Genomic DNA, 25,345 nt, shown 5'->3' with positions numbered 1-25,345 from the left:
TTTGACAAAAAATGGTTGGACATTTCTCAAAAATCCTGTATGAAGCATCTATACACGTTAAATAAAAAGTGTATGATCAATTTGTAACAAATTTTCTTTCACTGACGCCCCCTAAAAAATGTACAGCAAATCCTCCCCTGTACTTCCTGTGTGTTCCCTCCAATTCATAATTGTTTCCTGCTGCTACAGAGGAAGCTGTCTCTAAATGATAATGCAGGTCTTGACCCTGTCAAGAGATTGTGCCAAATATTTATATGAAGATGTTTAGGTAACTCTCCTGTAGAAAAGTACGTAAGCAGCATATGTTTTGATATTATCGAACTCGTCCCATTTGTGATACCCAAGCTGCACAAGAACAATAATAATTTTAGACTACACGCACTTGAAGACAAGAAAATATAAAAAATCTTCCTGGAGTATATGATGGTGACCACAGAAATACAGAGATTTGTGTTTCAGATTTGGGAACATCCCACAAAATTGTGTTGCTGTCTTTTGTTTTAACTTCCGCATGAGCAAAACATAGCTAGATACATCTCCCCCTCTTTTCCTTCCTTACAATTCAATTCTACAAGCACTAGCTTCCGTTCTTCTCTAAACAAACAAAGAGAAGCTGTTTGACTCGCATTCCCCTGCTGAAAAATTCATAACAGTGGGGAGGTAAATCTTCCCTTCTCATCAGTCCCTTTCCCTTCCCAGCCATACTAGAGTCCAAAACAACTGAAAGGAAATAGGATAAGGAGTGTGTAACATCAGATTTCACATCACTATAACATCTCTATCTTGGGTGGGTTGAAGAGGAGAAAATTATCATTTGGTGTCTAGGAAGCCCAATATGAATTCATGTTCCCCATTCTATTTCACAGCTCTTGACTCACTTGTTATTATAATATATCGAATGCATGCATAAACTGCTCGACACCCTGAAGGGGACATGCAGTGGTCAATTTTTATAATCAACGATTGCCCCACAAATGCATATGCTGATTTCTAAACAGTGCATGCCCCCTAAAGATGATTACTCTGCAAATCCATCCAGCAAGTTCTATAACACCTAGGAGAACTTCCAAATTCATTCTAAGTTGATGAGAAACACTATTATCAAAAAATCCTAGATTGATGAAGCCAGCCCAGATGAATAACATGCATCAATAAAAACGAATATTTCCTAGCTCTGTCTAAATGTGCGCGCGTGCAGGTGTCCTCTGTGGAATGGTTCTATCTGCAGTCTCTTGACCAAAGGCAATAAAAGAAAATGCATAGATAGAATGAACACCACTTGCATCAATAAATGCTTCGTAGTGACCACATCCCATGCCTTCATGATGATTACTTGTTGCATACAATACATAATGATTGGAAAAATGGCTGTCCTTCTGGGAAATGTAGGTTGACAGTTCAAAATCATCGATTGGGAAGTCCTCCAAGTTGAGAAGGCATGTATCATACTTCTCAATCGTGTTTTCTGACCAAGTTGCATAGACCTCCAAGTCATCGTTAAATGTTGGGACTGGTAATGGATCATTCATCTTCATCTCTGTTGATCTCAATCCATCTTTCAAATAGAATCAAAAATCAGAACAGGAACACTGGTCATCCTTTGTTCCAGTGTCCAAGCCTATATAGATTGTGGGGCTAAGGACATTCTCCATTGTAGAATCTTCACTAGTTGTGATCCCCACATCATCATAGTCATCGCATGCATCTTCAGCAGGCATAAGAAGTGGACTATGTAATTTCAGATACAGTTTATGGAGATCAAATCCAGTAGAAAGATCATCTAACCTTGCTACAAACGGAATGCCAAACAGTTTCAAATTTGGCATTGCTCTCTCAAATTTACAAGGCCTGAACACCAGTTAATAGAATAAATCAGTATATAGCAAAAACTGAGATTATTGCACCAAACTAAAGGAAAATTAAATATCATCATAAGTAGAAAGAGCAGAAGAAAGCCACCCAAGTGACCAGACCATGAGTATAAATAAGCTACCTTTCCACTCTTTCGTGCATAAAGACAACTAAGAGTGAATTCTGGTTATCTTTTGGTAACCGATAAGCAACAAGTTTGTCTTCGTCTCTGATCAAGGCTACCGAGTCAGATGACTCAGTCATGGGACGAAAAATTTTATTCTTGTATATCTACATCATCAGAAATTCAGAGTTCAAGAAATTTTCATAAACATAAATGCATGTTAAAATTTTGACTAATGCACGAATCTTATCTGATCCTGAACTCACCTATATATTTTTATTAAAACAAACAAATACCACAAATTAGATGTTCAAAATAAATTTGTTCTGATGAAATTAAGCACCAATGCCTTTGACAGGAGCAACTAACAACCCGTGTAATGAAAACCAGATAAAACGCAGCATACCTCAACCACCATCAGCATTTCATCAATATCTCTCAAAGAACACGCAATGCTCAAGGCCCCATTGAGATCCTTTAGCCTCCCACATTTGGGCACAGTTACAGTAATAGGGGATGGTAAATTCCTCCCATCAGTGCTCAAAACAGTCAAAGTCATAGTCCGCATTGTTGTTGAAGGTAACGGCAGTGATAAGTACATAAATGGATCAAATGTGACAGACTTCTTGTTGCAAGCAGGGCAAACCAGTGTTGACTGATACTGACCCTATAATGACAGCAGAAATAACAAATACATTAATTGCTATTTATGGCTTAGATTTTAAACAATTCAAATCTTCATGAAGTCCATCCAACAAAAATGAAAGAAACTCCTGCAGTATAAACGTGTATTAAAAGTCATTACCGAATGTGCCAAGGAGGATAAAAGGCTATTTCTGTTTCGTAGCAAGCAACAAGACAGAAACTTATCACATGCAGGAGATAGAATTGGAGGGACTAAAAAAGCATTAGAATCAAAAGTTATACTAACTTGAGAATCATGCTGGTTGTAGCCGCTAAATTGAGGAGAAAAATCTGCTAATTTTCGCTTGAATATTGCAGGAGCCACCGGCGTCCTTCCTGGTGTCCATAGCTTACTTAACAAATCCCCAAATGCTAAAGCAAGCTCTCCCTAGACAAACAAAAATTTATTTACAAAGGCTTGCCTGCGCAAAGGAAGCAAAAGTTACTACAAGAAGATCAATTAATATAAAAGACCATTCACAAACCTTCGTTCCTATTGGATTTTCCTGATTTATCTCTTTTCTATAGTCCCCAAGGAAACAGTCAACTAGCTTTGGGGAGTGTGCCAAGCACTGAATTGCACTGTTCATGAAACATGTATTCCCAAGATTCTGCAATCCCCTCAAACCCAAGTAACCAAGTCCCCTAAGACCACCCCCAGATCGTGAGGAGTTCCTTGGTGTCGAACATGATTAGTGCACCCATTCATTTTAACAGAACCAACACCAAAAGAAGTCCCCATCCCCACCATCTCATCAAACCTTTCATCTCTAGCAGTCATAGAATCTTAAAATTCATAGGCTTGCAATTCAAGTGCAATCTGCATGCAACATAAGATAAAATAACTACACTATACACTGCAATAAGCAAAATTGTACATCAATACTTAAAAAGCAGTCATGGATAACATTGCCTAAGAGCCTCAACAACAGTAACAAAATGTAAGATAAACAAATAAACAAATCAGTCACCTCTTTGTCATGTTCTCCCAGGATATCATTTGGCAGGTTGATCCTATTATCCATGAGAAATTGGATTGTCTGCCCTGAGAAGTCCCATATATGACTGTACAAGAGGTGAACTGAATCATGAAAGACTTCTTCCCAAAATAAAATCTGTATTTCTTACTGAGATAACAAAAGTTCATAAAAAACTAACCAGTTTAGACTTGGGAACAAAAATATTGCAAGCTCTCCCTGTAAGAGGAAATCAGATTGTCCTGGAAATTTCAGTCTATTGTCAAATATGGAATCATAGAGAAGTTTTATTAAAAGAAGGCTCTTGTATTTAGCTTCAGTTCTGTGCTGTGAGAAATATTTGCACATTGTAATATAATTAAGTTAACTGGATTATCATGGTGGGTAGGACTCATGAGTTTTAATTATATTTAACAAACTTCAAGTATGTGATTGTGTATGTTGTAAGAAAAAAAATATTGTATGACATGCAGGCACATAAAGTCTAACCAAACTGATCAATCTCAAGACTTGACTTCATCTCAATACGGACGTTACCTGGTCCAGTAACCTGGCCCAAACCAGGTTCGACCACCAGGGCACTCAGCTCTTGAAAGCAATGCATTCAAGAAGGGATTTGACTAAAACTGTTGAACATTCAGTATTGAAGCAAATACACTTGGTTCATGAGCCTTTTTATGCACAACTATAAAGAAAGAAGAGAAGAAGAAGAAAAGGAAAAAGGAAATTGACCTTTGAGCTGATCTCCACTACCAAAGAATTTGTTTCCCTGGAAGCTGAAAGCCTTATTTGTATAGAAAACACATCTTGGGAGCATAAAAGAGACACTATCATCCTTCATTACTCCTTTAGAATCATTATGTCTGTGGATGTACAACAAGTAGTAGAAATCCCGACCCTTTCCTCTTCTTCTCATGTTCTTCCTTCCAGCTAGCAATGAAAGAAACAGATCGATTCACTTGGGAAAATCATCAATAATCTCAGTAACAGAGTCATAGAGAGGGAGTCACATACTTTAATCTTCTCCCTCTATTCTTCATAACAGGTAATTTTTCCTTTCATTTCAGTTGTATCAGTTACAGAAATTTTTCTGTGGAGTTTTTCTGGCAGTGATAATGATCAACTTTATAGTGTACACATGAATCAAAAGAAAGATACCTTTTAGAAATATTGTCTGCATCAAAATCCTTATGAGATCAAAGGATCTGGTTTAAAATAATTTAGAATATTAGACTCAATGCTTGGTGGTCTACGAAAACACTACATTACACATGCATGATTGTGGGTACGTTGTGTTTTTTTATGGATGATGTGTTTTTTTGCCAACTAGTTAATTATTTAGATGAATTTTCTGGCTAAATTGGGAATGGCTTGTGTGCTCTAAAATAAATTAAAATATGTGACGCATTAAGGAAATAGTTATACAGAACAATATACACAAAAATTAAAATATGTAAACAATATTTATAAATGGAATAAATCCAGACCAAATAATTTAAAACACAACAATGAACAAAAAAAAAAGCTTAGTCCACGAGTATCCCTAGTAAAATCGCTATTCTACACATATATACGTCATGACAGCAATTATCCTTCATAACCAAGATCTTTATGGTGATAAATGGAAATAATAAAGAATTTTTATTCAATATCAGTAAAAAAAGATAAAGTCATCATCTAATATTTTAATTACTAAAACTCCTAATTGGTCTCATAGTTTGGATAATGGGAATGAGTTGTGTATAGAAAGAATAAATCACTTCTAGTACAACCTATTCAAAGTAAATTACATTGTTTATTTATCTGATGTAAACAAAAATATCAACAAAACTGTTTTTTTTTTAATTTTTGTATTTAAATATGTTAAATCATGCAATGTGTTTTTTTATTTTTATTATTTATGCTAAATCATGCCTTGTGTTTTTAAATCATGCTAAATGCATACTAGTTATGATGGAACCAGTGATGCTCATGGCGTGATTGAGGCTTACAGTGCAGAGCGGAGATGCCGGCTGTTGCACGGTTGCTGACGGTGGCCTTATTATTGGAGTTCACGGTGCCGTGTGAGGTCACTGGTGGCAACACTAACCAGTGTTCAGAGGGGAATTTATTTATTAAAAGATGGAAATCTGAAGTTTTTTTTTTTTTTTGTTAAAACAACAATTTAAGGTTGAAAAACTTACAAAGTTATTTGTTCCCATCTAGCACTCCTCAACTTGGGTGAAATTTCGGAGGGGAATGAAAGTCCCATAAAAAAAAATTAACAAGGTTAAGATGTCATCAACATCCTTTTACCTTCCCTCATTTTCCTTCCCCTCCTCCATTCACCTCCTTCATACATAAATTTTTAGTGTAATCATGTTGTTTAGAACATCCTTGCAAGTATGATTACAGATTTATTAGGGTCTTTCGGATCTACATGGGATGAACTCAGCACAAACGTTGTTGGAACTCTAAATATACAAGTCAAGTTCTGTTGTTGGCCCTTAGCATTACTTCTGCTGGAGTACTGGTGGTCAAGTTTAATGGGCAAATGATCCCTACTCAATAGGACGTTTGTATCCTTAAAGCTGTGGCCAGTTGTGCTGCGAGCAAACGTGAGAGCTGATCGATATCTGAAACTGTGAGAGAAGAAATTTGCTGTTAATTCTTGCAAATAAAAGACATAAATTTGGCATTTTATGATGTTGCTTCGATACCTTCTGCTCCATCTAGAATCGGTTGAGTTTCAAGTCCCCAGGGCTTAGCCTATGCAATAATAGACGTGAAGAATGTCATCGGCATTTCTATCCTGCTGTCTTGCTCTGCCATTTTATTTCCTTGGAAAATCTAAGACGGATGCCATCTTATGATGTCAGTTCACTTGAGTATTAACAGAAACTCATAGCCAAGAACACTGTTCACTCCGGCAGCTTTTTCATTTTTGTCCTCCAATTTTTTTTTTTTTGGATGATTGCATTTTTTTGGGGTCAAATTGAAACCCAATTACTTTAAATTTATTGACCAGGGACAAGATTTAAAAAAGGAGTGAAAATAAATGGATGTTTTGAAATTTGATCAAAAAGTACACTTTGATCCTCATACTTTTCAATTTATAAACTCCTGGTTCCTCCATTTTTTAAAAAATTTAGTTTTGATTCAAAACTTTATTTTTCTTATTTTTTTAGTCCCTAGTTTGAGAGAAGAGAGAAAAAGTGGCTGGATTCTAGTGGTATAAAGAGAAAGTATCAATTAACACTGATTTTATCCATGAAAAATATTGATTTTGATGTCAATGTGTTTCATTTAATAAGAAGAGTTTATCATATGTGCTTCTTGCTCTTAGCTTTTTATGAGACAAAGGATCCAAACTCGAAAACTTTTTTGGTTATGGTTTTTTATTCTTTAGATTTTTGGGTGATTTTTAGGTTGTTTGATATCATATACAAGTTTATCAAGATGTTTAGGGTATTTTATAGGTATTTATGATAAACAAAAAAAGGGTTGGAAATGTGTTTCTAGGTAAAAAAAAAAAACACAAGTCTCAATTTTCCAACCACCACAATAGCAAAAATCTGGTTTGTCTGCCTCATTAAAATAATAGATAGGCCTAGGGGCGTGGGTTGCCCTCACCCCCCAGGCCTTTTTTCATCCTTTTCGTTAATTTTATTTTCAATTTGATCTTTCACATTTGGGTTTTTATTGATTTTTTTTACTTATTGTTTTTCAATTTTATCCTTTAATATTTTGTTAATTTTTAATTAGACAACGTAATTTATTTTAATTTGATATTTATAGATTTATCACAATCTCAAATAGATACTTTGATATTTAGTTGGTTTTTAATTTCACGAGTTTTTAATTTTTTTATTTTATAGCAAAATAAAAAATATAAAAAAAATATTAAACCCGATTAAATCTATCATCCAATCAAGAATTTGACTATTTAACTTCGGTTGGTTAGAGACCGGGGACTTAATTCTTTATTTTATTAGTACAACTAATTTTCAATTCACTTAATTAAATAGATGCATAAATTTTTAAATTTTTTTAATGTCCAAAAACATGAATGAAATGCTGTTGTACTTGTTATTTTATGTTGAAAAACATTTTATTCGACCCATGAGGCGACAAAATCATCAAATAGCTAGTACAATCCTGTCATGTGAGACTATGGCTAGCTTGATTCAGCAGCTTGTTCCAAAATTTTGTTGTGACCTTAGAGTTAGCGTGCGTATCATAAACAAATCTTTGATTGCTCCAGTGAATTGTTCTGTCAATCTGCTATTTATATCTAATTTATGTCTGTATATCAAGATTTTAGAGCCCAGCCAGGTTGTACTGAATTGTCTCTAGCGTGGAGCACAGTTTGAGTTTCATACTCTATAATAATAATGCTCCTCGCTAGATTCCATTTCCCTTCGGAGGCAACGATAAACCGTGGATTCATCTCCCTGTTATTTGTTCTTTCCTTCCGAAGGCCTCGCATCACTTTTCATTCTGTGCTCCAGTTTTCACTTTTGGACGGTTCTTCGTAGCTTCAGTTAACAGCTTGATTAACATCTCAGAAAAACGTTCATGCTCCCACAGATTATCGTAGCAATCGCCGTTCCTCATGTCTAGTCACCGGCGGAAGCCTAGCGAATATTGAGTCGAGTCCCTCGTTAGTGAGTCGAAGAGGGAAAACGAGTCGTGTCTTTTTAACCCCAAGAACACGCACAGACTAGCTACCAAGTAAGAACACTGCAATGGACTGCATAGTGCCTGATTTGAAAGAAATAGCAGGGAAAAGCTAAACCCACTGGCTGTAGTTTTTTTTCTGTCAATTTGTTGGAACTCTGATGAAACAAATGGTGCCCATTGGCTGACATATAATGTAGCAACTGAAGAAAAGTTTCGTTCAATGTGAAGGCAAATGGGGCAAAGGCAAAGAGGAGGCAATTGCCTCTTTATTTATTTATTTTTAATATTTTTATATTAAAATATTAATATAACAGCCTATATCTTCCAAAATAAAATAAAATTGTGGCTAGAAAAAACCCACAACTTATGGGTTTATCTCTCAACATTTTTTATCTTATTGTTATTTTTTTCTTATCGATTTCATTGCATGTTCTTTCAGGTAGGTTAGTCTCTTTCTTTTTTGTTTTTTTTTTCTTGATTTATTTAAATTTATTGGATTTATATTATACTTATTTTTAAAATTTGAGGATTGTAATCATTCTTGAATTTTCAATGTGATTTTTTTAATTATTTAAATAACAAATTTAACTGGGGTTATTTCACTTTTTTTTCTCTTTTATGAAAAATTTGAGAATTTCATATCCAAGTTTTAATGAACAGCTAACACAAATTAAATTTTTAGGGTTTATATTTTTTAGCAAAGACTTTTTTTTTTTTGATTCGAGGAAACCCCACCCCCCGGAAAGTGCACTTTGTGGGTTCAGGTGAGTAAGTAAAACCCCGGCTGTCCCAGGCTCTTACAAGAGGTGCACGCCCTGACTCGAACTCGAGACCTGCTGTGCAGATTTCAAGCTCTTTGCTACCACGCTACGCCCCTTGGAGACATTTTTTTTTTATTTTTAGCTAAGACGCTAAGTAGTTTGCCCAACAAAATTGTATTGATGACTTGCTACTATTTTTTAAACGTAGATGTAGGATGCTTCAATATTAGCTGTTAACTACTTTAAAATTATTTAATCACTTGTTATTTTATTATTCATTAATTAAGGACTGAAAAAATAATTGTCAAATTTATAAACAGAATTCAATAATTTAGATCTGGAATTTTTTTTATTAATCTCTACTTTTTGTTTATTATCTCTATCAATTATTTATAAAAGAACACTACTGATTTGAAAATATAACACCAAAAACATAATTAATGATGTAAAAAATATCAGTTACATATTTTAGTTTACACTGGTACTAATGTTTTATAAAATAAAATAAAAGGCATTACTAAATAGGAAATATGGTGTAAAAATATCAAAATAAAATATTAATTATCATAATTTTTCTATATAAACAAACTCTTCATGCAATATATTTTACCACATTAGATGAAAACAACTTCATGTTTAGCATATATTTAGAATATAATTTTAATTTAAAATTTATCTTATTATTTATTTTATTATCAAATAAAATAAATCATATTTATTTATAATTTATGTTCTTATTTAAAAAATTCTGGCTAGAACACTGGAAGGCACCATTCCATGGGATTCCTCCGTAATATCCCCCACCCGAGGATGAAAATTAAAGCGGAACATGTGGCCCTCACCTCCATCCTCCCACCAGCTAATGGCCTGTAATCATGGCTTCCATGCTAAGGTAAAAAAAAAACCCTCCCTTCTTCTTCTTTTTTTTTTTTTTTTGCAACAAATATATTGGCTTTTATCGCTTCCCCAACCCCTTTGATAAACAATTACCTAAATATAATTCGATAATCAAACAAGATTAAATATTTGGATTAAAATGCTTTCATATTATGTGTATTATGAACAAGATTAAGAACATAATTTAAAAACTCTTTCATATTTTTAAGAACATAATTCATGTATTATGTGTCATATCCATGCCACTAAACTCAAATCGATTTATTGGTCTGTTTGGGAATATAGTTATGGTTGTTTTTCAAATTGTTTTCGTGTTAAAATATATCAAAATGATGTTTTTAAAAAAAAAAATTTATTTTTGAGATCAAGACATCAAAACACATATTTAAAAAATTAATTTTTAGCAATTTTTTTTAATTTTAAAGAAACACGGTCCCAAACACTCATACATTTGAAGTGAGTGCTTCATCTAATTTTTTATTCATATATTTAAGTGTTAATGGATATAATTAAAAACCATGATAGCAACCTCACTTGATAATCTAATATCAAAGTACTAACATTTTACCATATTAATATTTATTTTTTGTTTAACACATGTAACTCCATTTAGTTGTGCGTTTCAAATGAAGGTTTGTTAAAAAATTTATTTTTTAATATTTTTGGATTTATATAAAAAATAATAATTTTTAAATATATTTTTAAATAAAAATATTTTTAAAAAAACTAATATTATATTTCTAAACATGATGCAAGCTCCGGGGAGTTTATGTCCTGGATTATCAATAATTTGATACAAAACACAAATTTCTCAGCCATCTAAAATTCCTTGATGGAAGGGGATTTGAGCCCGAACAACGTTTACAAGATATTTTTTAAAATCTTGATTTGATTCGATAAATTAATTTGAAAAAATTAAGATTCGAGATGTATTTATTATCTCGATGAACCTGATATAATTAATTTTTTAATCCATCAAGAATTCTTTTTATAAAAAGACATGACATCATTGTTTCAATATAAAAATAAAAAAATCCGAATTAACCCAATGACGCAGCTCGTGATAGGGTCAATTTCAGACCAGACACGACAACCATATTCCGAGAGCTTTGGTTGAGTTGAAAGCTAGCTAGCGAGGTCGCACGTGCGTGGTTTTCCACTTGGCCAATGATGGAATATCCAGCCCGTCTGTTTAATTTTATTTGTTTTTTGCCCCTCCATCCACTATTAGTTTGTCGTTGTCGGGTCCCCTTCCAGCTGTGGTCTGCGTCGCTTTCTTTTGTTTTGTGGCTGCCCCTCCACTTTGTCCCATTCCATGTGTCCGACTCTCCATTCCTCGGTGGTGTTACCTCCATTGTCCTTGATTCTTTTAGAAAGCGACGTGGTTTTGATGTTCATGCCAGCAAACCTCTTCTTTCACAATAATAATAATAATAATAAAAGACGTATTTTAATTCAAGCAACGGAATAAAAATATTATTTATATTTGGGATGCTGAGATAGTGATACCACTGTTTTTTAAAATATATTTTATTTTTAAATATATTAAAATAATATTTTTTTATTTTTAAAAATTTATTCTTGACATCAGCGTATCAACACGATTTAAAAATATTAAAAAAATAAATTTAAAATAAAAAAATAAATTTTTAACACGGGTCTAGACCCATTTTTTTCATGAGATTAGAATTTGTTTATTTTTACGTTTCAAAAATGTTTTTGAAAAAAATAAATTTTTTTTAATTTTTTACTTCAAATTGATATATTTTTAGTAATTTCAGATGATTTTAATTTACAAGTATTAAAAATAATTTTTAAAAATAAAAAATTATATTATTTTAATATAATTTTAAACAAAAACAATTACAACAACACTTTTAAATACAGCTTTGGTCTCATTGCCAGCACTTCTGGGTGCCTTTTCTCTCGTTATAACCTACCTTTTTTGTTTAGACTAATATAAGATTTTCTTCGAATGAACAAACCTTAGTATAAAGACAAAGCGATATCTCACCAACTTATCCAAATATATAAATAATAATTAATTATGCGAGTGTATAACTGTTTTAGACTAATCTAAAATAACTTGGCAACTTATAATAAAGTCGCTATTGAAAAAGTGCAAGCGGCTGCGAGCTAGACCTTAGACAAACCAGATAATAAATACAATATAAATAGCTTGATTATTTAGGAGGAAAACAATCCATGCATGGTTAGTTTCAAAAGACTACACTTTATAACAATCACCTGTTATCAAACTATGCATTATAAAAACAACCCTAAAATATATAGTTTAATTAGCCAGATTCTGAGTTTGTTTTCTAAAAGTCACCAGTTCGAGTTTCAAAAACCTCAGGGCCACTAGAGGCTTAAATGATTGTTAACTTCAGGGCTCATGAGATTAGTTAAGGTAAGCACAAGATAACCCGGATATCCACGTTAATAAAAAAATTAAATAAACACAAATCATAAGAAATTTTTAGGTGAAAAACTCAGTGTAGAGAAAAATCAAGAGATTATATACTATTCAAACTTTTTTACTAATTCAAATAATAGGATTATAAAGTTCTTCCCTAGTTTAGCCAGAGAATATACATAAAATCACATCATTATAAAATTCTTCCCTAGTTCATCTGAAAAATTCATGACAGTGGGGAGGTAAATCTTCCCTTCTCATCGATCCCTTTCCCTTCCCAACCATACTAGAGTCCAAAACAACTGAAAGGGAATAGGATAAGGAGTGTGTAACATCGGATTTCACATCACTAGGAATTGGTATACTAATATTAAAAATAAATCTTAAAAAATAAAAAAAAATATTTTTAAATATTTTTAAATAAAAATAATTGTTATTATAATTCAAAATAATATTTAAATATTTAAATGTTTTCGGCATATTGTTGATAACACATCATCTAAAGCACCCTTCAAATACAAATAATTTTTTTAATCAAAGACTGTAAAAATATTACCAATTTTTAGCATAAAAACACAACTCTACGCACTAATATAGTTTAGGGCTCTCACTTATTAGCGAGTAATCAATCACCCATCCAACCAGAAAAAAAAAAGAAAAAAAAAAGAAAAAGAAACGTAAGCACTCAGGATTAACAATTTTACACGACATAAAACTCAACTCAACTCAGTAATGCTTATAATTACCGTATGTATACAAGTCACTAGTTTTCTTAATTGATCTTCTTACTATGTTTTTTTTAAAAAAAATATTTTTTTTAATTTTATTTTTTAATATTAGATTTTTTAAAAATTAAGTTTTATAATTTATTTTAATTTGCATTATATGAAGTCATTATGATTTCATGACCCGAGTTGCTGGTTAATTTTGGTTGACTCATGTGTTTTTTGGGTTGTTTTTTTTTAATTTTATTATTCAACATTGTATTGATTGAAAATTGAGTTTCATAATTTATCGATTGTTTTTTACAAGATTATTTTGGTTTCATAATTTAGATAATAAGTTTGATAAATTAACTCGAGTTGACTTAGGTCTTTTTTTGTATCTTTTTTTAATTAATTTTTTTTCTCATAATTACATTATTCAAAATTGAATTGAGTGAGAGTTGATCTCCATGATATGTTTCAATTTGCTTTATATGATGTTATTATAGTTTGTTGTAGATTTGAAAAATTTACTTTGATCTAGGTTAATGCAGTATGTTATCGTTTTAATATTTTTCTTTTAAAAAAAGATATTGTCTTTATATTTTTTTTAATCAAATTATATTTTAATGACTGTCTGAATTGCCTTTAAACTTACCAAGTTGATTGGATTATATTAGATTAACTTCTACATAATTTATTTATTTATTATTAAAAAAACACATTAATAAAGCCTAAATATTTTTTTTCAAATGTTCAGTGTGAGGGAATGATCCACAGTTTAGCCTGTTTGGAAGTGTGATTGCGGTTGTTTTTCAAGGTATTTTCCGTGCTGAAATGCATCAAAATAATATTTTTTATTTTTTAAAAATAATTTTTAAAATCAGCACATTAAAACGATTTAAAACATATAAAAACAATTATTTTTTTGTAAAAAAAATTAAAATTTTATGAAAACACGGTTTCACCACGTTCCCAATCGTTAGAATGTTATTCATGTTAAATGTATATGTATAATAGTTATTTTAAAAAAAAGAGAAAAATACAAAAATTAAGGGAAAATCCAACGATAAACAAACAGCAAACAGGTGAACAAAAAGAAAATAAAAATGGGACTCACTTCAAAGAAATTAAAACAAAAGAGCAAAAAAAGAAACAGAAAAAAAGGGAGCTAAGTCAACTCCTTCCTTGTTAACAACAGAACGCCGTTACATTCGGGATACATACCCTCCCCTACCATCCTTAACCCTAACCACCTTAGTTTAACCCTAGTTAACTTAACTCTTTCTGTCTCTCTCAAACCCTCTCACATCGTACCCTGCTTTTGACTTGTTTCTGTTGATAGTCATAGAGCGATGTTAAAAAAGAATCAAAGAGAAAGATCCCCCTCCCCTCACTAAAGCCCCTCCCTAAATAACGGCGTATGCCTTCCTTTTCTCTTCGGCATATCTGATTTTGCTTCAAACAACTATAAAGATTCTTTATTATTATTATTATTATTGACGAGATTATGTGGGCATTATAGAGGAATGGAGAGACATTTTTGAATATTCTTACGATAATTTTTTTGGAGGTTTTTGCTTTGTTTTGAGGAATGGTGGTGAAGATGATGAGGTGGCGGCCATGGCCACCTTTGATTTCGAAGAAGTATGAGGTGAGGCTTGTTGTGCGAAGGATTGAGGGTTGGGATCGAGTGCGGGAAGCTTTAGCTGCTGCACTTGGGACATCGTCAGGTGGTGACATGAAGGACAAGTCGGAGAAATTGACGGTGGAGATTAGATGGAAAGGGCCCAAATTGGCGTTGAGTTCATTGAGGAGGACGGTTGTGAAGAGGGATTTTACGAAAGAAGTGGAGGTTTATGGTGGCGGTGGTGAAGGGGAAAACGGTGGCGTTTTGGTGGAGTGGGATGAGGAGTTTGAGAGTTTATGTACTTTGTCTGCTCATAAAGAAAATGTGTTTCATCCCTGGGAGATCTCTTTCACTGTCTTCAATGTGAGTTTTTTTTTCCATAGAAATATAATCTTCTTTTCAAGATCTTTTACGGGTGTTGTCTTCTTATCCATTGAAATATGATTAAAAAAATTGTGGGTTTGCTGTAGAATCTAGGAAAATCTGTTGGCCTATGAAATATCTTGCTTTTATAAAACTCTGGGTTTCATTTATTTTTCATGAATTTAAAATTTTCATTTTTGGTGATAAGTTACTGTTAGTTTTTGGGTTGCTTGTAATTGAGATGAAGTGGTTTTTTAATTCAAGAATATAAGCATGTGAAGGTTTTTCTTTATTTTTTATTTTTTTATGTTTGTGATTTCTTTTTCGTGGGCTATTTTGGTAGTCAATTCGGGGGAACAAATGATTCTTAATTAGTCTCTAAGGGATTTAGGGATTGGATTTAGTCAAGTAATTCTTTCTTTATTGTCTTGGAAAAAAGCTTGGGTATATTGGATATCTTGCAGGTTTCTTGCCTGATGGTTTTGTCATTTCAAATCCTTCTTGTTGAGAAGATTGCTTGGAAATGGTTTTTTATTTGACCTTATAAAAACTTGTTTCTTCGATTGTTTGGATTTGTCTTACTTGTTAACAACTTTGAAGGGAACTTGGCTGTTTTGTGTTCTGATTCAGGGTGTGAACCAAGGGCCGAAGAATAAGGTTCCTGGAGTTGGAACAGCAACGGTGAACCTCGCTGAATTTGCTTCTGCAGCTGAACAGAAGGAGTTTGAGTTAAGACTTCCGCTCATGGTCTCTGCTGGTGTGGCCGAGCCTCGCCCTTTGCTCTGTGTATGTTGTGCCTTTGAATTTCTTCCAATCTCCATTCTTCCTGATTTTTTGAAAATTATCCTGCTGCATATTTAATTTGCCTCTCCTGTCTTTGCTATACAAAATCTCTGACTTTTCTGTTTTTCTAATGTTTTCTCAATTTTTTTATAGTTTCTCATCTCAGTTTGTATGAATCTTGCAGGTATCACTCAGCTTGTTGGAGTTGAGAACTGCTCATGAGACCTCTGAGTCAGTACAGAGAGCTATAGTACCCATTCCATCTTCACCTCAATCTGGAGAAGCTGTCTCAACTGAGAAGGATGAGCTCTCTGCAATTAAAGCTGGTCTCAGAAAGGTAAAGATTTTTACTGGATATGTATCTACCAGGAGAGCAAAAAAGGCCTGTCGCGAGGAAGAAGGCAGTGAAGGCAGGTGCTCTGTTAGGAGTGAGGATGGTGAGGATAACTATAACTATCCATTTGACTGTGAGTCACTTGATGATTTGGAGGAAGGAGAATTGGATGAGGTCAAGGAGGATTCTACAGTGAGGAAGTCATTCAGTTATGGCACACTGGCTTTTGCAAACTATGCTGGAGGATCTTTTTACCCTAGTGCAAGGATAAATGCTGAAGATGAAGATTGGTTTTACTACAGCAATCGCAAGTCAGATGTGGGTTGCTCACACAGTGATGATTATACCCCATCAGTCTCTGAGCCATCTCTCTTGCAGAATTCTAAGCGCGGCATTTTATCATGGCGGAAAAGGAAGTTGAGCTTTAGGTCTCCTAAAGCTAAAGGAGAGCCATTGTTGAAGAAGGCATATGGAGAAGAAGGCGGGGATGATATTGATTTTGATCGCCGGCAGCTTAGCTCTGATGAATCTCTTGCTCTTGGCGTAAGCCATCTGTTGATTTCCTCTACTTTCACACTTTTTAATGCTATTTGTTTCCAATGTAGCAGTATTAAAAGTACACAAAATGAAAACATTGTTGGTCATCTTGAAGGATGGTCCAGGTTGTTTTGTGATTAATAATTCCTTTCATAATCAGATGAATTTCTATATTGAAACGACACTAACTGTTTTGCAGTGGCATAAGGCAGAGGAGGATACATATGCAAATCGATCATCAGTATCTGAATTTGGTGACGACAATTTTGCCATAGGAAGGTGGGAGAAAAAAGAAGTGATAAGCCGTGATGGACAGATGAAGCTTCAAACTGAGGTTTTCTTTGCTTCCATTGATCAACGAAGTGAGCAGGCTGCAGGTGAGAGTGCATGTACAGCCCTTGTTGCTATTATTGCCGATTGGTTTCAGAATAACCATGGTCTCATGCCCATTAAGTCCCAATTTGATAGTCTCATCAGAGAAGGGTCCTTGGAATGGAGAAACCTCTGTGAGAATGAAACCTACAGGGAGCGGTTCCCTGACAAACACTTTGACCTTGAAACAGTTCTCCAAGCCAAAATTCGTTCTATTGCTGTTGTCCCTGGCAAGTCTTTTATCGGTTTTTTCCATCCAGATGGGATGGATGAGGGACGGTTCGACTTTTTGCAAGGAGCCATGTCCTTTGATAACATTTGGGATGAGATAAGCCGTACTGGATTGGAATGTCCGAGTGATGGTGAACCTCAGGTCTACATTGTAAGTTGGAACGACCATTTTTTCATCCTAAAGGTTGAACCAGAAGCTTACTACATTATTGACACATTAGGAGAGAGGCTCTATGAGGGATGCAATCAGGCCTACATTTTGAAATTTGACAGCAACACAATTATTCATAAGTTGCCAAATGCTGTGGAATCATCTGATGAGAAAACAATGGGTGATCAGCAGAATGTGCCAGCCGTCTTAGAACCCAAGGATCAGCATCAAGTGAACCTGAAGGAGGAGGTGGCTTCTACATCGGGGGCACTGGTAACTAAGAATGAAGAACCAATTACAAGTGAGGAACCATTAAAGAGTGAGGAAGAAGGGGAGGTTATGTGCCAAGGAAAGGATTCATGCAAAGCGTACATAAAGAGTTTCTTGGCTGCAATTCCAATCAGGGAACTGCAGGCAGACATCAAGAGAGGTTTAATGACATCAAAACCTCTTCATCATCGGTTGCAGATCGAATTCCACTACACCCAGTACTGGCAACCTTTGACTGAAACTCATGCGACAGAAATGTTGATAGCACTACCACATCCAGTCAATGCCTCCATATCAGAGGCTGCTGTTTAGACACACTGTAAATTTTAGGGAAGTGTGATTAGTCTAACTAAAATTTCGTTCTACAAACGGTGATCTTATGATGTGAATGATATTAACAAAGAGGACCTTTTTCAACTTTTTTTTTGAGGAGTTTGAATAGAAAAGGATCATGTTGTGTTTCTTCTAATCTGGTCTTCCAAATGGAGCTATCGTTTATGTTTTCCCTTGTTTGCACGTAATCTCAAGTTCCCGTACGATCCGCTGATGGAAATAATCTGACCCTTGAGATTGTTCATTAAGAAAATCGAGGCATTATTCCTTGAGATTGTTCATTTTAGGATTCTGGTTCTGTGACAACTTATTTGATCGGAACCTATTATTCCTTTCCTTGTGTGGTGTAAGCTGCTAAGAGGAACTTTTCGAGATTGGTATTCAAGGACACGAAAAGGTTCTTTGGAGTGCATGTTCCTCTTTGAGATTAAAAAAAACCCAAGCCTAAAGTCTCCTCTTTTAGCTACCTCAACCACCATGTGGAGGGGAAAGGGTTTTCTATAGAATTCCTACCCCAGCTGTGCACGTTCAGGATATACCCTTCCCATAAGCATCATTTGGATTATTCCTATGAGCAAGTTATGGACATGTCACGTTGACAAGAAGCTCTCTTTCGGCTTGTGAAGTGAAGATTGAGATTCTTCGTTCACTTGTTTCCATATAAAAGCCTTGAGATTGGTTTTTTTATCTGTTTCTTTAGTTTTTAATAGTGAATTGATGATGATGATTATGATTCTGATAGGTGAAGAAGATGATGTTGATCGCAATGAATAATTTGTTTTATACGTTACACTTACGCTGGGAAATTTGCAGGCCTTGGAAGACTGATTAAATGATAGTGACTTGATTAGTTCATCTGCTCGCTACAGAGCCATAATCATAATGCAGAAACATGCTCTGCTTACAGCTTTTCATTTTCAAGTTTTCATTATGCAATATGACCCAGCCTGTGACATGTTTGTTAGCCTTTCCGGTAGCAATTTTAGGATCACAGAAGCAGCCTTAAGCCATGACGACAGCTCTGCAAGCCAACAAACTCTCAACCCTGGCTGGTTCAGGCCCACCATTCCAATACTGGTATTTACAAAGACAGACAAAATGAATATGAAATATAACATCATCATCAACTCAAATTTGAGCCAAGTTTCAGGCTATCAAAGGCAATTGCACATGAGGCAAGGCCCCACTTCTATTTGACTCGGTGAAATCGGGCCTTCTTCAAGGCTGATTATTGGCTCTATAGTCGCTTACGAGCCACGATTTCTTCTGGGTTAATTTCCTGCCTATTTTACTTTGAATTATCCTCTGCATTTGTATAGAATAAAAATGCATGGACAAGAGTACACCATTCAGACACTTCAAATCAGCCGAAAAGCTAGAAGTTCCGGAAGAGTCGAGCAACAACTACCAGAATATTTAAAGCAAGAAATCAAAATTGTTTCGCTCCACTGCTTTCATGGACTGAAAGGATGAATCAAGAACTGGTAGCCTAGTTTGACAATGCAAGAAAGCTGCATTATACGACTCATCATAAAAGGCCTTTGCCGTGAAAATCATCATCATGGCCTTACACTTTCCTTTATCGCACCATTCTAGCTTTTGTTACCAGCCAGTGACTTTTTGTTATAATCTTATGAAGAGCCATGTGCATGTTCTCCCAACCCATTATTGTTCCAAACTTATCTTGACAATGATTCAAGCTCAACTTCACAAGGCTCCACACCTGACATAAACCCGTGTTTCCTCATTGTCATCATCCTTCCCTTTCTTGCTTCCTGAGGGCCGTGTTTCCTCATCATCCTAGAAAACAATAATTCAACCTAATCTGAAAAAAAAAGATTGATAACTTAAGCTCCTGCTAATACCCGGTTCTAATATGGTTCCACCTCTAATATTCTACTAGCCATCATTCCTTATTGCATAGCATAATGCACATCTACCTCTAATGATTGTCGACGATGGAAATAAAAAAGAAGAATAAGAAAAGCGAGCTGAAGTTCAACAATGCATGTAAGAAGAAATGTCAATCGGATTTGCAGCAACCAACGGTCAATCCATAACTTTCTTTAGGACATCCAGTGCTAAAGTAATCAATATATTTCCATTATAAGACTTGCAAACTGCCACTGAAATTTGAATGACGAAAAATGTTAGAGAAGAAAGACAAATATGACAAAAATAGGTAATGGAAGAAAATGACACTAGGATTTGTGCAGCAGAAAGGGCTTTAACTACTCTATATATCACAACCAGGACATTTGGTGCTGCATTTCATTAGCGCCTCCAATCTTACATATAGAAGAACTAAGAGAAGCACCGCGAATTCTGTCCAAGCATTTTTCAAGTTACAAGACAGGATGTTATATAACTAGGGAAAAAGTTAGGGAAGATGGATAGTACGATACAGAATCAAGCAAGAGTTTAGGAAAAAGTAGCTAGACTTTCAGCTGCAGATGAGGCATTTAACCAATCCATTTTCATTACATTCAGGGCATCTAATGTATGTCTCATCATTCTGATCATCTGCAAAGAACTTACGACTGCCATTACAATCAGAGCAAACTATGAATCGTATGTTACCGCAACCAGTGCAAGGGAAAAAGTTAGGGAAGATGGATAATACGATACAGAATCAAGCAAGAGTTTAGGAAAAAGTAGCTAGACTTTCAGCTGCAGATGAGGCATTTAACCAATCCATTTTCATTACATTCAGGGCATCTAATGTATGTCTCATCAGTCTGATCATCTGCAAAGACCTTACGACTGCCATTACAATCGGAGCAAGCTATGAATAGTATGTTACCGCAACCAGTGCAAGGGAAAAAGTTAGGGAAGATGGATAATACGATACAGAATCAAGCAAGAGTTTAGGAAAAAGTAGCTAGACTTTCAGCTGCAGATGAGGCATTTAACCAGTCCATTTTCATTACATTCAGGGCATCTAATGTATGTCTCATCATTCTGATCATCTGCAAAGACCTTACGACTGCCATTACAATCGGAGCAAACTATGAATCGTATGTTACCGCAACCAGTGCAAGGGCAAATAGACAGATTGAGTGGTATACCTGCCAAGAGATTCTTAAGCTTACCTTGCTCATGCAAACCAGTCACTTCATCAGCTCCTCCTATGTACCTTCCCTTTATGAAAAGCCTTGGAGGAATCACCCTGCCACCCATTATCCTCCATAGTTCCTCCCTGAATTCCAAGTGCAACGAAACATCTTTCTCGTGGAATATTACTTTAAAACTTTCCAACAAAAACCGAATAGCATGACAATCCTCAAATGTCTTTCTTATACTTCTCAAGCTTGTTGTGTAGAGAATTACAGCCTGACTTCCTCCGGGAAGAGATATCTCTTCAAAATCTGAGAGAGATGGGTGTCCTTTTATCTCTTTCTCAGCTTCATTTCCCGTGTATTGCTCCACGTTGATATCTGTAGCGACTGGGGCCTCAGGACTGTCCATTACAGATAATCTGTCATTGGATACTATGGAGGGTGTGATGTTCACCTTGTCGAAGAGATTAATTTCCAAGTCCAGTTCTTCATCTTTGGATTCTGGTTTTTTCTTTGACACACCAAAATCACCAGATAGACTGTCTTTCTTGTGATCCTTTTGTATGTAAATTGGTGGTATCTGCAAGCTCTGATCAGAAAAGTTTTCTGAGGAGTTCAGATGGGAAACTAGACCTTGTTTCAGTGTGCTTTTACTTGGAATGAAATTCAATTTCTTTAGGAATCTTCCCTTCACTGATTTCATTTATTTTGCTTGTTTTCTCACGAAATGGATGGCGTGTGATCACAACCAGTTGAAGAGGCAAGGCTGAGTTTTGTTTGAGGATGACTTACGAGGGACCGGAGGACATGGGGCAGCAGTAGAGGGTTCTCTTTTGGTTTCCGATGGCACAAAAGCAAAAAGCTGAAAACCTTTGTGTGGGTAGTGGATTGCCTTTTGAAGTTATGAATTGATTGCTGCACAGATTGTGGGGGCGAGGTGGTGTCCAAGGCAACCCTTTATCAACAATTTGGTGTCTCGTCATGGTATGAGGAGCAAGGCCTCAGAAAATGTATGAATTGATGTGCTTTTCATTTCAAACCACTGGATGATAAAGGTAGCTTCGCATGCACGGTTTGATAGGTGGCGGAGCACCACTGCAGAAAGTTCTAAAGGAGCAGAATTGAACCCATGCAGGCATGGTGTGCCAAAAGTCATGTTCAGTTTCCAGGAAAAGCATGTTCAAGTAACTGAGCTTTAATTCCTTGACCTTTTAGCTCTCTCGGCAATTGATTAACCTTCTAACTCATAACCCAAGAAAAAAAAACTGAAAAAGCACTAAAATAAAAGACAATGAAGGGTAGACGAATGCTCTTGCGCAGAGAGAGAGAGAGAGAGAGAGAGAGAAGAGAGAGGTAATGCATACTCCAAAACTACAAAAATGTACTATAAAACTATAAAATGCATTACTATATCCTTTACTACACAAGAGCTACAAAATGCAATATAGAATTATAAAATGGAAGTACAAGACTACCAATTACTAGTATAATTTCTGTTAGTTTAATATGCTTGTTTATAGGTTAATTACATGTGGTATTATTATAAATACATATTTATTATTAATAAAATTTTAATTTATTTTTAATATTCATATAATATAATATCAGATTAATAAATCTAATATTTAATTTATAAATTTAGAATAAAACAAAGTCTATGAAACAAAAATGTTTTGCAAAGAAAATTATAAAGTTATTATAATTATAGAATTCCTATTGCATCAAAATATTATTTTTAAAATGTTTCTGGTCGATACTCTTTTAAATACTGAAAATTTATTAGAGTCGTGGAAACTGATACATGTTATGTTTTTTTCTTTATAAAAAAAAATAATTGTTTCTATAAACTGAAATATAAAAAATACTTAAAACTAATATGTAGATACTTGTCATGAGATATGTACACTGAACTATCAAGTCTTTCTTAGAACTCTTTACATAACTAACCTTATAAGATCTTTTTTTTTCATACTTTATTTTTATTCTCATCATAATTTACACTAATACATTAATTACTTCTTCACTAACCCAAAAACACCTAAATTTAACAATTCTCACAATTAATCTAAAAAATCCTTAAATCAAAGTACATTAAAATTAAATTACAACTTATCAAAATAATTAAAGTAACCTCCATTCATCATTTTCGTATCAATACACATTTAATACATTAAATAATTCAAATCAATCAAACCAAACTCTTTTTTCCTCCGTATTTCGCCAGCCCTACCACCCCACAAAACACCAATTTCCTTTTTCACTATTTATAACCCATTTCATCCCAATTAAATCCATTAAAATCAGTTTCGCATTTTCCTTAATTTCCATTTAAGAACCCTAGATCAAAGTTTGAGAATTTTTTACATCAAAATTCATCTGACTTTATTTGAACTAATTGGATAAATGGATCTAAAATACTTTACCAGTAGATTTGTACGCTTCAAATGCCTTCTTGGTGAATACCGACCACCCCATCTTTTTCTTCTTTCAATTTTCTTAGTTTTTCTCTCTAAGCCGCACTTTTTCTGACTTGATTTTTCTCAAAACCTCCTATGATCCTCAGTAGATTTGGAGTGGTTTTTCCTAGTAAAAGTTCCTCTCAACACTTCCTATTCCTTAAATTTGAAAGAGAACATCAAGTTCTGTAAGAGAAAATGAATAATTTGTGCCCCTTTTCTCTTTGAGGGGCTTTCAGCATGAACAATGCCAGTGAGGGAAGATTTCTGATAAAATTACAACAACACTATAAATAAGTCCATGTATTATTTTCTGTATTTTTGTCTAACCATTGATACTCTTGAAATGCCTTTTTAAGCTCTGATTGCCTTGAAATTCTAACCCAAAATAGAACAATATATCAGAAGACTCCTTATTAAATTTTGGCCCGATCCAATTATTGAATTAAGAGTTATACTTGATATCATAAAACTAGACAATAAATAACTTTCACGCCAAAATTTTAATTTGTGTACTATTTTATTTACTTAAATCATCAAAATTTTCAAATTAATTCATTGAAGACTTTCATCTATATTGATAATAAAAATATTTCCCTCGTATTTCCTCCCATTTTGGTTAAAACTACAAGATTGTACGCGAAACTTATAGCAGCGGTTAATGTTTTTTACATGTAAAGTCATACATTAATTTATTTGGATATGCCTTCTATTTTTTTATAAAAATTCTCACCCCAAATTTACAAAAATTATTCATTGAAAATAATTATTTTACCTTATCAAGAAGTTTACGCGATTTATAACTTATTAACATTTTGCATACTGATTTTATTACTTTATTTCATTTAAAATTTAAGTTAATTTAACAAGGATGTTGGTTCCAAGTTACAATAATTTTCCTTCTAATTTATCATTTTTTAATTAGAAATTACCCTATTTAACACTAACTTGTTGATTTTTGAGCCGAGGGTTTACAATCATGATACAGTGAAATGCACTATAACACTGTCTCATTTTTTTTATCATGTTAGAAATTAACTTGAGACCCTACAAGTCTTTATTAACACATATGGTTCTTGTTTTATTATATGTAAACATCAATTTTTTTATTTATATTTATATTTTTTATTTGATGTCAAAAAATTTAATAACAATACTTGCATATTCATTATTTTGTGTTGAATTTTTTATTTTTTTTATCAAACATGAAGCGAATAAAATAAATATGTTAACACTTTTTTATATATTTATTGGCACAAATAGATTTTACCTTCTTGCATAAGCTTTTTAATTTATAATTATAATTTTTCTTGTCAAAAGATACTTTAAAAAAGCTTCTATATTTGTTTTTGCTGAAAAAAATTTATCCAACTTGCCCCAATAAACTTGTTTGAATATCTTGATGGAATAATGTGGCCATGTGGCCACAGCCGGTCATGGCAAACCCTAGCTAATTATGTGGGAAAAAAAGTTACCATTAATTATATTGTTTTATGCACTTTTGAGTGGAAACCAAGTGACTCCCTTTCACCTGTGCTTTCATATTATTCATCCATAACTGACTGGATTTTCCTAGTGAACCAGTCATTTTGCATAAAATGTGTGGTTGATCATTCAATGATCAAAACATTTTTATTTCTCCCTCCTACATTTGTGCACAATGGCATAGGTTTTGACTCGGTGATCATCCTGAAAAGACATCGCCCCAAAGTTTAAGCCTGCGTGTTGCTGCACATAATGGGCATTGATG

At 34.0% G+C, this 25,345-nt stretch overlaps 3 protein-coding genes across 3 annotated transcripts; 1 reads left to right on the top strand and 2 right to left on the bottom strand.

Annotated features, from left to right (window-relative positions):
* Positions 1–3,984, bottom strand: LOC133677178 (ubiquitin carboxyl-terminal hydrolase 8-like). Its single transcript, XM_062099043.1, has 7 exons — positions 3,818–3,984; positions 3,631–3,724; positions 3,145–3,479; positions 2,907–3,047; positions 2,382–2,642; positions 1,994–2,142; positions 1–1,848 (listed from the first exon to the last, which is right to left on the bottom strand). The coding sequence occupies exons 3-7, from the start codon at positions 3,247–3,249 to the stop codon at positions 1,569–1,571; spliced, it is 936 nt and encodes a 311-aa protein (XP_061955027.1). The 5' UTR covers positions 3,250–3,479; positions 3,631–3,724; positions 3,818–3,984; the 3' UTR covers positions 1–1,568.
* Positions 3,985–14,387: 10,403 nt separating this feature from the next.
* Positions 14,388–18,216, top strand: LOC133677483 (uncharacterized). Its single transcript, XM_062099574.1, has 4 exons — positions 14,388–15,069; positions 15,700–15,855; positions 16,037–16,729; positions 16,923–18,216. The coding sequence occupies exons 1-4, from the start codon at positions 14,671–14,673 to the stop codon at positions 18,057–18,059; spliced, it is 2,385 nt and encodes a 794-aa protein (XP_061955558.1). The 5' UTR covers positions 14,388–14,670; the 3' UTR covers positions 18,060–18,216.
* Positions 18,217–20,534: 2,318 nt separating this feature from the next.
* On the bottom strand, positions 20,535–22,006 carry LOC133676418 (uncharacterized protein At5g39865-like). The gene has a single exon (XM_062098061.1). It carries the CDS (start codon positions 21,840–21,842, stop codon positions 20,970–20,972), a length of 873 nt encoding a protein of 290 aa, XP_061954045.1. The 5' UTR covers positions 21,843–22,006; the 3' UTR covers positions 20,535–20,969.
* Between the last annotated feature and the right edge of the window lie 3,339 nt (positions 22,007–25,345).

The sequence above is a fragment of the Populus nigra genome, chromosome 17 (genome assembly GCF_951802175.1).
Source record: "Populus nigra chromosome 17, ddPopNigr1.1, whole genome shotgun sequence".
Classification (NCBI taxonomy): Eukaryota; Viridiplantae; Streptophyta; class Magnoliopsida; order Malpighiales; family Salicaceae; genus Populus; species Populus nigra.
Note: the sequence above shows the minus strand (reverse complement) of the source record. Positions and strands in the feature narration are given on the sequence as shown.